This window comes from Histoplasma capsulatum, assembly GCF_000150115.1.
Source record: "Histoplasma capsulatum G186AR genomic scaffold supercont2.11, whole genome shotgun sequence".
NCBI classification, from domain to species: Eukaryota; Fungi; Ascomycota; class Eurotiomycetes; order Onygenales; family Ajellomycetaceae; genus Histoplasma; species Histoplasma capsulatum.
This window is the reverse complement of record NW_025544811.1, coordinates 224,946-236,972: the sequence shown is the minus strand read 5'-3', so window position 1 is coordinate 236,972 and position 12,027 is coordinate 224,946. Positions and strand designations below refer to the sequence as shown.

The following is a 12,027-nucleotide window of genomic DNA, read 5'->3' as shown; positions in this document are numbered from 1 at the left end:
TTAAATCATTGCCCCTTGCAGAACCTGAGAGCCCCAATGCGGCGCCATTTTGCCTCTTTGGGATTGCTGCGGAGGGGGTTTTTGGCATTTTGGGCTTCTCCATGCGTGCGGCGCTGGGAATGGTTCAAGGGCTTTTGGGAAGCATGCGCTATTGTTTCTTGGACAGTTTCCGCAGTTGCGTGTCGAATTCTTATAATAACTTGCGCAACGCGTCCAGTTTCCTTGGACCATCATCGACGAGTCCGACAGTCTCTGAAGAAGTGTGGCGAAGAGTATGCAAATTCACTCTTCAAGGTTTCGTGCCTCCTGTTGCTGATTTTCGACTGGGTTTGAAACACCCGCTATGCTATGAGAAAGGGTCCATTTTCATTTACCATCAGGGATATTGCGTTTCATATGCAAAGTTCGAGCCCCCCTTCCCCGAATCCCCGGACACTAGCTCAGCAGTGTGCACTGGATTTATCAACTTCCTTGCTAACTCCATGGATAGGTTGGAAATTCCGAGACACCAAAGATTATTTTTTTTTGTCCTTTGTGTGGCCGATAGCAATTGCATTCGTGCTCGTCTTTTGAGATATCTAAATCACGACATTGGGGCGAGCATTTTTCAGATTTTTGACCGCGATTGTGGGGGCATGACTAAGTACCTGCCCGTCACTTCCGGACGTTGACGATTTTCAAAGTATATTTTGCGAAAAGAGTAGGCGAAGTCGTTTTATCCTCCTGTACATTCTTACTTCTGAAGAATTGCGACTTTTTGTCCGCTGCTCTTATCTCTATATCTACAGCCGGCCAGTATGGAAATTGCATTTATCACAATTCTTGGCAAGTTCCTAACTTCTTCTCCATATTCTTTAATTCCTCTCTAGGTGTATAGAGCTAACGTTTCCTCTAGATCTGACGCCGGCCGCTAGAGTAAAGTATACATCTGCGTCCGTTCAGGATATACTCGGCTACACCAACAATGAAGTGGTTGGCATGTCCCTTTGGGATTTCGTTCATCCGCTTGAATTCTCGTTCGCAAAGCAGATCCATACCCAGAGCATCAGGCATGACATTGCTGCTGGATTGAGTTACTTCCAGATTAAGCACAAGCTTGGTCACTGGGTTGGGGTCGAATGCGTATTCAACGTGGTCTATGATGTTTTAGTAGCAAGCACCAGCATCTATCAGAGGGGATTAAGAAGTCAAAGTGAGTTGAGACATATTCCCCTGGACGCATTTCGACAAAAATTGTAAGTAATGAAACTAAATTCTGGGACGCACATCAGAGAGGGCAACCGACGCTCCAGCTGTCAGACGGCTATTTTGGTCACCATCACAATTCGACCCACGATATAGCATGCTCTCATATATTTCGAGCAAATTTTCGCCAGTTCCACAGATCCTCTCACATGAGCCGCGCGCGGCTTTATTCTTAAACCGATTTACCCGGTCTTCGAACATCATGTATGCGACAAGTGGCGTAGCTCGCGTCCTTGGGCTGAGGCCGGCGGATCTCGTTGGTAGGAGCTTTTACTACTGCATAGAGGAGTGTAGTCTGCATGAGGCCGTGAGGTGTATTGAAGGGGTGAAGTCGAATGACACGATTTCGTATCTCCGGTTCTGGTTCCGAAATCCATTGCTGGGCGAGAATAGCGCGGATGACCACGCGGAATATGGAAGCGAACACAAAGTTCAAGAGGAGGAGGAGGGTGATGATAATGATGTTGAAATGCGAGATGAAACCTGTGTCGACTCACGAAACATCCTGAACAATTGCAATATCACGGACAATAATACCAATTTCTCACGATCACTGGGCGATATCCAGACGACCACAACCAACAGCAACAGCAACAACAACCTCCATAGACCACGAATAGAAATCGAAGCAGTAATATCCTGTTCCTCCGACGGCCTCGTTGTCGTGCTGCGACACGCGCGGCCAGTAATTCCACCCTCTCTCGAAAATATCAGCTACTATTCAGCTTACCTCCCCGCATCACCATGGGACACCGATTCCACAATCCCAGTCCAACAAGCAGACTCCAGCGAGCCACCAGAATCAATTCCATCGTCCCTCAGAGGGCCTGAGCAAGGAGAGCTGATGGATACTATTCGCGACGTCGCAGTCCTTGCATGGGCGTCAGGCGTGAAATGAGGCTATTCGCTGTTTTCGCAAAGTTGCGGAGGAATTGGACTGAACATAATTTCCCCTTTTACGATCTTTGCATTTTCAGGAGTACACATCCCCGTCCCTTCTGTTTGGTTTTACATGTTTATTGTGCGACCATAGCTCTCTCTTCAATACCGCCTCGGCCGTTGGCATTTCCCCTGTCTCCGGGTTTAATTCTTCCCACTCTGACATCAAATTTCATAGCATAGTAGAGCAAACCGCTCTCTACCTGTATAATCCCGACATGTTTCATGTACAACACATCACATCACTGGCGTTGTTCTACTCATAATCCCGGTTTATTTTTCGTTTTTCGTTTTTCGTTTTTGTACGATAACCGTTTGTGCTCGCTATTTTTGGAATAATCAATATAGACCCGATATCCAAGTCCGTTGAATGTTAGTTCTGATGTTGGGCCAAGAAAATCTCCTTCTAGAACACATAGACATGCATGTTCCTCCCAAAAAAAAAGAAGACGTCATCCGCATATTAGAAGGTTTCCCGTTTACTTTGAAGTCTCACTACTCTCCCCTGAGCCTGTGTGGCCATCTACCATCTATCGTAATTGAGTAAAACACGCTTCCTCACACAGTTGACCGCGAGGAGGATTTTCTACGGTAACATGCTTTGTCAGGTGTATTATTTTTCTAGGTGGGTTCATACTATTGTTGGATAGTATTTAAATTATAGTTGAGCGCGAGTTTGAAGTTGGCCATTGAGTTTAAAAAAAAGTGATCCCGATTATATATTAAGTTACAGATCCGAATGAAGATGAGCTTGATTGACTCGGTTAAACATGCCTCGGAAGAAGCCTATGATTCTATATACTCTGCAAAGCCCTGGAGGTGCTTGGGAGCGATGTATCAGTTACAGAGGGGCATACCTCCGTGGCATGAACTGGCAGATGGTGAAATGGATGAAAACATGCAAACTATATCTTAAGATAGGGGCCCCCACCTTAAGGATTGATCCTTTTGACGTGGGTGGGAAAAATTCCCGCACAAGATCCAAATAACGAAAGGTTTAGCCGCCCTGACGACTGGCCATGGATATCGTACCTGCTCCTACTGTACCTAGGTAGGGTCCATCCCAGCTTGAGAATAAGTTTCGAGATCTCGGACACCACATTACAAATTCAAACCATGTTCAACTTCTTACCGGCAGCGTCAGATCTATTAAACTGGATATTCTTCTAAATAGCTGACAACGATTAGCATATATTTACATATATATCAAGAAAAATATAATTGCAATGTCAGGGGATTTTGCAAGGTCTTAAAAAGGAAGATAGAAAGGGAGCTAAACCGTAACACACGCAATCCCTGAGGAAGGTTTCACAATCCTTCAGGCAGCCACCTATTCCTCAAGAGAGAGAGATATATATATATATAGGTATATGCATAAACTCTATCGAGCTCTAATCATCTTGATGATCAGCATTTGCTGTGACTAGAAAATTTGATTTCCATTTCTATCCATGGTCAACTTGTTTCTAACCACGGTCAACCAGAACCCGCAAGAGGCCTTACGTCTATTAGACTTAGTAGACCGTGTGAATATGTGGCGTTAGGGATTAACTCCTAGCGACTACAGCGTAAACAACCATCATGGAGTTTGTGCCTGCAAACTTGGCCATCAAGCTTCGATGAAACCAAAGGAACACGACAGCTTTCCTCCAGCAAAAAGCAGTGATTGTCCGGCGCTACAAAATTGCAGTTCCAAGCCGTGGTCAATAACTTAACGAAGAACCGTGGACTTTTTATGCGCAGGAACTGCTAGTAACTAACAGTTCCATCAACAATGTACGCAGGATACAAACGACGTTGCGTCGTGTTGACTAGCCGCCCTCTCATTGGCCAAAGCTCGTCCTCTGCACCCTCACCCGCAACACAACAACGACGACGATGTTGCTGCACATGCTGGCGATATCCGCTCCCATTCGATAAGCACCATCCGGTCCTGATGGTGGTACCAAGCTGCTCAACTCACGGCGGGTGATCTCCGCTCCTGATGCAGAAGTGACAGCCGACGCTTCATCCTCAACGAACCCCACGACTAGAGGTGCTGTAAGTTCAAGTTACTACGAGCAGTAACCATGGCCGGATTCGCGATACCACCCAGATTGGCATTTTCGCGGGCGATTTCCATGTAGCCAACTCGGGCCAGGCCAGGGTGCGCTAAATTGGAATGGGCATCAGTGGAGTTTGCCCGCATGTGTGGCCTTGATAGGACCGGAGGGGTCAGTTGCTACCACGGGTATCCTTATCTCGTTATCAAGAGGGGTGTGGGTGAGGGGGCGGATTCTCACTCCGTCGAACCCCCCGCAAATAATAAGTATGCGGCGGTGGAAGCACGTTGCTGCTCCTTCGCTGTCTTCATTTCTGTTCACACTTCAATTGCCTTCCGAAGACATCAAGCATGTCTACCATGATGCCCTTCCTTGGCTCCGGCCGCAACGGCTGGAGTCTTCCGCATTTACAGATCGCGGCTGCTGCCGTGTTTGTCGTTGCCCTTGTGTCTTCCGTACTGCTATTTGTTTTGCGCAAGCCGAAGATGAAACACGATAGCGCCATTTACACCTACTTCAAATTCTTCTACGCCAGTTTTGTGAAGCCCCATGAGTCCCATGGCCAAGGCGACCAACAGCGTGCTTTGGAGAGTTTCTACAAAACTCAGGTATTGACGGCCATAATTACCACATTTCTTAGCCCCTCCGACTTATATATATATGTTAACTCGTTGTGCAATAGGCCGCGGTATACGATGCAACCCGAAAACGACTCCTTCGAGGGCGCGAAGATATGCTAGGTCTGTTGGCAGCGCAATTGAAATGCAAGCAGCAGTCAGGACGGAAGCAATCGCCAAAGCCAATATGGGTTGATGTAAGTACTGCGTCGTAGAGTAGCTTCAGATCTAGTAACGTATTTACTAACAAACTAGATTGGTGGAGGGACCGGGTATGCCCCGGCTTTATCAGATTTAAAACATGAGATTTTCCCTTCCTGTTGACAGTTAGTCAGATACAATATCGAGGCGATGGCGGCCTTTCTCCCAGTGGAATCATTTTTTGCTCATGTTTACCTCGTCGACCTCTCTCCCTCACTCTCCGAGATCGCTCGTCAGAGGTTCAGTCGACTTGGGTGGAAGAATGTTTCGGTGGTCTGCCAAGATGCGCGGGATTTTCGTCTTCCGAGCCGTACAAGTGACGAGCTCGTCAGTTCCGACAACAAGGTCAACAAGTTACGTCCAGCAACTGGCAGGGCGGATCTAGTCACGATGAGCTACAGCCTGTCGATGATACCTGGTATTTTCTCTATTCTAATGCTATTCGCTAAAAAGACCATCACATTTGACACAATATCTGTTTGAATTCCTAGATTACTACAGCGTTGTGGACTCTTGTACATCTTTATTGGGCCCGTCAGGAACCATTGGTGTATGCGACTTTTATGGTATGCTTATCCAGCTAAGAGCGTTACAGTTCGGTTTCTGACCTTTGAACAAACTAGTTCAGAGCATCGTCGACTTGGCGTCTCGAAACTATACCGGCGGAGTGTTCAATCGACATGTGAACTGGGTCGGAAGAGCATTTTGGCGGTCGTGGTTTGACGCTGATCGTGTTGCACTGGATGGCGCTCGTCGCGATTATCTTGAGTATCGGTTTGGCACAGTTATATCAGCTAGCGCAAGGAACTATCTTCTCGGTGGTATTCCTTACTATATTTTCATCGGATGCCAGAAAGAAATATATGGCAACCAGCCAAACCCCAGCAGCAAAGAAATAGTCGAGAAACTCGATGCTGCCTACACAGAATCCCCGTACCTCGCTCCAGCAAACCACCGCAAAGATGTATCAATGGCATTAGAAAAGCAAGTTGCTGAAATCAGATCCAAAGCCTACGAATCAGCCGTCATCAACCTAACCACGAATTTACCCTTGCCTTCTTCGTTCTATCAAAATCACCACTGGAGGATATATTATAACGATATGTTAACAAAACATACTCAGTTCGGGAATGAATACATCTACGCATTTACCTGGGAGGACCCCCGTGTGGACAATCGTTTATTAAATATTGGCAGTGACGATGTTATTCTGGCCATAACAAGTGCGGGTGACAACATCCTTGACTATTTACAATATAACCCCCGAAGAGTGCACGCTGTCGACCTCAACCCTACCCAAAACCACTTACTAGAGTTGAAGGTAGCGAGTTTTACCGCATTGGGTTACCGCGACTTCTGGAAGATATTTGGAGAGGGTAAACATCCTAACTTCAGAGAGTTATTAATCTCGCATCTCAGCCCCCACTTGTCTAGCCATGCCTTCCAATATTGGCTAGATCACTCCAATTCGATTAGCGCACGGTCCGGGGTGGGCTTGTATGAGACGGGAGGTTCTAGATATGCGATAAAGATGGTCCGCTACCTGTTTACAATCTTCGGACTTTCCGCAGAAGTGAAAAGGCTCTGCGAAGCACAGACATTGGACGAACAACGAAAGATATGGCCCCGAATCCGCCGCGTTCTGATGAGCAGACTATTGCATTGGGCTGTGGTTGGCACCGAGTGGTTCGCATGGAAGGCTGCGGGGGTTCCCGCTGCACAAAGGAACATGATAATCACTGATTTTCTCAATAGAAGTGGGCTTGCTGGGGGTGTGAAGAAAGATACCGAGGTTAGCGGCCAGGCTATCTGGGAATATGTGGTCAATACCTTGGATCCTGTTGTTAAGGACACTCTGATCAGCAACGATAACTACTTCTATTACCTTTGCCTCCAAGGTCGATATTCGAGAAGGTAGGAGTGAACCTTCCCCCACCCACCATCCGCGACTAAGAGCGCCCTTGGTATATGTCCAAAACGCAATCACTGAAGTACAGCAGATGTCATCCAAGCTATCTAACTCCCAAAGCCCACATGAAGCTTTCTACGCCACATGCTTTTGACGGGCTCCGAATCCATACCGACGAGATCAACGAAGTCATTGCAAGAATCACACCAGGCACCCTTACGATCGCGGTCGTAAGTTTTAGCTACTCGCGTGCTCCCCCGCCAAATTACTAACATCTGCTAACGTGCTAATATTATGTAGGTGATGGACTCGATGGACTGGTTCGATCCCGCGAAGGAAGATGCGTCGAAGCAGGCACGGGCGCTGAATAGCTCCCTTAAAATGGGCGGCCGCATCCTTCTTCGATCAGCCTCAATTCAGCCTTGGTATATAAAGAATTTCGAGGAAAATGGCTTCACTGCACAGCGTGTCGGTGCTAGATTTCCTGGATCATGCATCGATCGGTGAGTCGATTCAATGCTCGCTGTTTCAATCAATATATCTTTGAATGTATCTAACTGTGGTAAATACTAACGGTAACTGATACCAGAGTAAATATGTACGCTTCAACGTGGATATGCAAAAAGACCAAAGACATCGCTCCTCCCCATCCTGTCACATGTGCCACCTCTCCCTTGACGCTGGAGAGGACGAATTCCGCCTCAAGTAGCATGGATGATCTTGAAATTTAGATCAGGAGGTAGAGTGTCGTATTTCAAAAGATGGAGTTCCTTCTCCTTTTTTCTAAGTTTTAGATTTATATACACATACATATCTACGAGGCTCAATGTTTTCTCTTCTGGAGAAACATGATTTATGACTTGGAGGGTCTTTCGCCTTTCTTGGTGGTCTATCTTTTATACTGCATGTTAATAAATAATACCTCCGGCTGTACAGGCTATCTTGGAGACCGCCTAGTCGAATGTATTTTCACCAATGTTGTCAAACTCAAAATATCACAACCATCCATATCTCCAGCTTTCAGCCGAGATGTAAAAAATTGATGACGTCTATCTCATATTGCTTCTAAGGTCACACACAATTTCCCTAAAACAAGCGCAACTAGTTCGTTTACCGAGTCTTTTAACGACTAACTTTCCTGATAACCCTTCTAGACCCAATCCTTAAACTCCCATCCCCCCAAGAGAAGTAGGCATCTTTACCATGAGCGGGATCTCAACATCTTCAGGCTTCCCAATGATCTCCGCTTTGTGAACCAATCTCACATGGGACAAGCGCTCGAATCCCATGTGCTCGTAAAGATGAAATCCCACCTCAGATGACTCGGTGTATATCGGGAGGGCGAGCTGGTTGGCAAGGTCAATGCCCCATTGAATAAGCAAGCGGCCCGCTCCACCACGCTGGTGATCCGGATGCACTGCGACTGCAGAAAGATCTTTCCCCAACGCCAATGTCAATTTTGGACATCCCTATTATCATTATTGCCAACCGGTAGAACAATATCACTTACAGATATATCTGCGCCTGCCAAACAAATCCACTCTGATGTCCCACATGGGTCCCAGAACACTCATACATCGCTCCTTTTCCTCACCCTCCAACCAAGGAATGCCAGCAGGCCGCTCCCACCCGTTCTCCTCTCCCGGGCGCCAAAATATATCCCAGGAAGCCATGCCAACAATGTTCCCTGTGTCCGTGTCGACGCACTTCACGATGTGCGTCGTTTTGTCCTGCTGCGACCATTGGATTGTCCCCTCCCTATGGGCCTTGCGATCCACACCGCGTGGATAGAGGAAAGGCATGATCGGCTCATCTTCGAAGGCGGCGAAGAACACGTCGTAGACCTGATCGATCTCGGAAAGGAGAGCGGGAAAGACCACGAGCGGCATTTTTTACTTTTTTTCTTCTCCTATGCTGGCGTTGGTGTCTTGCTCAAACAATACGAGCACTTCTATACAACCAGATGCTATCATTGAAAGGGCTGAGAGTGGGTTGTTGGGGTGGAACATGAGAAACTCTCACGCCACCTGCCGGGTTACTACGTTCCTGCAGAGGACTATGCACGGTGTGATAATGGGATTGCGACAGGGGGTTGAAAATTCCGAGCTCCGCTGACGGCTGCTAAATTTACAGGGGTCTGGGCTGCAATACGCAGCGTAATGCGTACATAGGTGACAGGAGGCATGTAACTGTCCGAAGTGACCACCTAAAAGACAGTCACAGTAGCGGCCTTCCTAGGGATGGCTGGGGAGTTTCTTGAATCCATCAATCCAGCCAGCCAACCCGCCCGTTTTGAGTGGATGCTGTGGTTGAATTTTTTCGGCGTGATCAATCTGATAAGATCAGGGAGGGGCTCGTGGCGGCTCTAGCGCTGCCAAGCCCCACTTTATCAGATTGATAAGATTGGATTACGGCTGCCAGGGCTTGGCATCCGAGGATTCCCGCTTCCACGCTCTGGGTGCGACGTCGCTGCGACATGCGAGCGCGGAGCTGCTACGGCCGGGCGACGGAGGTGACGGAGGGATGGCGGATTCGCAACTGATAAAGACCCCCGATGGCCCTTCGTTTTTGTGCTTCTCTGCCCAGCTTTGAACGGTCCGCCCAAGTTCGCACTTTTTCTGCCATACTTTGCTTGCCCCGCTAGCTAGTTACGAGTACGCCTTGACAGCTCCCTACCCATAATGACAGAGACACAGCCCACCCTCAATGGGCTCGCAGCCAAGATCTCTGAGCTTGCAGGAACCTTGACCAAGTTCCTGCAGGAGAAGAATATTCCGGCGCCGACTTTCGCAGCGAATAGCCCCACCAGCTACGTGGGCTTAACGCCAGAGATTTTCATGATACGACAAGGGCTTGTGGACGCATTGAATGATATGTGGTACCTGACACAGGGTCCAAGTGAAAGTATTTTCAACTACGTTCACACGGTTAGAAGTCCCAACCTGGCGAAGAGTCCTTTTTTTTTTTTTTTTTTTTTTTTTTTTTTGGTTTGCTTGAACTATCTGGGCAGCAAAAGTCTGACGTGAACAGGCCATGCCAGATGCCGCCGCGCTCAATACTCTGAATTACTTCGACTTCTGGTCTGCTGTGCCGGTTGAAGGCTCTGCTTCCTATGCCGATATTGCGAAACACACATCCCTCCCTGAAGATGTGGTTCATCGCATCTTGCAACATGCAATGACGCTTCGGATTTTCTCTGAGACCGAGCCCGGAAAGCCCTCGTCCCGCGTGCAGCACACGTCGCGCTCGGCTGCGCTCGCCCGTTCTTCAGGATTAAAGGCTCTTGTCTCAACAATCCTGGACGATGCAGGCGCACCTATGATGGTCATGAATGAAGCGCTGGCGAGATATAACCGCGGGAAGCCCGCGCTGACGCAAGAAATGAATGAGTCTGCCTTCGCTTTGTTCCATAGGAGCGGTATATATGGCAACTATAGCAACTCCTGGGAGTTCCTGGAAAACGACGGCGAGGGAGAGAAAAAAGGTTGGCGGGCAGCGAATTTCGTGGAGTTTATGCGTTACGTGAAAGAAATCTTCCATCTGGAAGAAGTGGTACTTCAATCCCATGATTGGAAGGCGGAAGGAAAAGCAACGGTGGTAGATGTGAGTGGCTTCTTGGCCCATCCCCTCCCCCAAACTCCTATTGGACTGCGTCACTATGAATGGCTATTTCCATGACGAGGTTTCGCAGAGCGCAGCCAGCTGACACTGTACTCCACAGGTGGGTGGCTCCGCTGGCCATGACGCCGTAGTTTTAGCACGGAACTTCCCAGATCTCAACGTCATAGTCGAGGACCTGCCGAAGGTCAAACCTGTGTTCGATGCAGAGCTACCAGCGGAGTTCAATACACGCGTGTCGTTTGTCGTGCACGACTTCTTCCAGCCGCAACCCGTCCAGGCCGACATTTACGTTTTCAAAATGATCCTGCACGACTGGCCGGACGATGAGGCGGCGAGGATTCTGCGTGCTTTGGTTCCCGCCCTGAAGCCCGGCGCGCGTGTCATCCTCTTCGAATACATGGGCAAACAAGATAACGCAGAGGGACCCGCGCTGCCCCGCTCGATTCAGCAGATGGGCACCGCGACGGACCTGAGGTTGATGGCGCTATTTAATGGGAAAGAGCGCGCGGTCGATGCGTGGAAGGGTATTTTCCGTGCTGCAGACGAGCGGTTTGATGTTGCCAGTGTCCAGGCGAATCCACAGACATTTTTCGCCGTGGTTGAGGCTGTGTGGCGTGGATGAGAGAGAGGGTAGCCTTTGCGGACCGTGAAGATAGTTTCATGAAGGACTATACAATTGAGCGGCTTGAGGAGACATCATTAAATCTCCCCTGGTTTTAGCGTGTTGCATAGCTTAGTTTTTGAGTGTCAAAAAGTGGTCTTCATAAAAAAAAAGGGAAACGTTACACTCTTACAAAATGAATTTCTATATTAGTCAACACCAATATTTGAACTCGTGAGGTTCGGTACATCTATATGTATATGTATTGTACCTCACTTACTCTTAGCATCCGACAGGGAGTAAGTAGTAAATCATACTATTGCTTTATGACTATATTAACCTCTTGTTGCTACACGAAGTATGTACATGAGCTATAACAAAGCGATTTGAAATTTGAAAATGTAGATAAATATTTCTTTTTCTTCTGAAGGTGATTGATTATACCAGGATTGCCTTGGCCAATTGAGAAGGGAGAAGTTTTCGATCTTAAAATGGAATGGCAAACAGGGGACACAGTGCCTTCAGGGGCAGCATGTGGGGGGCTCGGGCCGACAACAACCCCAACGGCAAAATGGGAGACAGTTTGCTTCAATAATTAACGGAAAAGGGCCTTTTTCTTTCTGGAAGGCCTTGGGAAAATGTCTGCACAATATACTAAATAAATGCAACTATGATGTGCTTGTATCAAGTAGTCACCTGTGCGAAAATTAAATACAACAGGCCTAGCTTGGACGAACAGCTCGCCGACTCAGGTTACATTTCTGCTTAATCTTGATCCCCATAATAAAAAACACCGTGGAGTCAAGGTGCTTTCACTCGGATTGGAGGCTGAGAACATTCGTTGTTCACTTA

At 47.8% G+C, this 12,027-nt stretch overlaps 5 protein-coding genes across 5 annotated transcripts; 3 read left to right on the top strand and 2 right to left on the bottom strand.

The window, feature by feature from the left end:
* Positions 1-566: 566 nt before the first annotated feature.
* On the top strand, positions 567-2,543 carry HCBG_07149 (uncharacterized protein; the record flags this gene model as incomplete). Its single annotated transcript, XM_045434198.1, has 3 exons — positions 567-825; positions 896-1,192; positions 1,272-2,543. 2 exons carry the CDS (start codon positions 979-981, stop codon positions 2,141-2,143), a joined length of 1,086 nt encoding a protein of 361 aa, XP_045284989.1.
* A 1,464-nt stretch (positions 2,544-4,007) lies between these two features.
* Positions 4,008-4,372, bottom strand: HCBG_07148 (uncharacterized protein; the record flags this gene model as incomplete). The annotated part of the gene is made up of 2 exons (XM_045434197.1): positions 4,008-4,213; positions 4,273-4,372. 2 exons carry the CDS (start codon positions 4,370-4,372, stop codon positions 4,008-4,010), a joined length of 306 nt encoding a protein of 101 aa, XP_045284988.1.
* A 204-nt stretch (positions 4,373-4,576) lies between these two features.
* Positions 4,577-7,684, top strand: HCBG_07147 (uncharacterized protein; the record flags this gene model as incomplete). The annotated part of the gene is made up of 8 exons (XM_045434196.1): positions 4,577-4,834; positions 4,909-5,040; positions 5,171-5,462; positions 5,536-5,610; positions 5,668-6,958; positions 7,045-7,183; positions 7,254-7,456; positions 7,543-7,684. The coding sequence occupies 8 exons, from the start codon at positions 4,577-4,579 to the stop codon at positions 7,682-7,684; spliced, it is 2,532 nt and encodes an 843-aa protein (XP_045284987.1).
* A 432-nt stretch (positions 7,685-8,116) lies between these two features.
* Positions 8,117-8,842, bottom strand: HCBG_07146 (uncharacterized protein; the record flags this gene model as incomplete). Its single annotated transcript, XM_045434195.1, has 2 exons — positions 8,117-8,388; positions 8,464-8,842. 2 exons carry the CDS (start codon positions 8,840-8,842, stop codon positions 8,117-8,119), a joined length of 651 nt encoding a protein of 216 aa, XP_045284986.1.
* A 711-nt stretch (positions 8,843-9,553) lies between these two features.
* HCBG_07145 (sterigmatocystin 8-O-methyltransferase) lies at positions 9,554-11,578 on the top strand (the record flags this gene model as incomplete). The annotated part of the gene is made up of 3 exons (XM_045434194.1): positions 9,554-9,880; positions 9,984-10,556; positions 10,675-11,578. 3 exons carry the CDS (start codon positions 9,635-9,637, stop codon positions 11,194-11,196), a joined length of 1,341 nt encoding a protein of 446 aa, XP_045284985.1.
* Between the last annotated feature and the right edge of the window lie 449 nt (positions 11,579-12,027).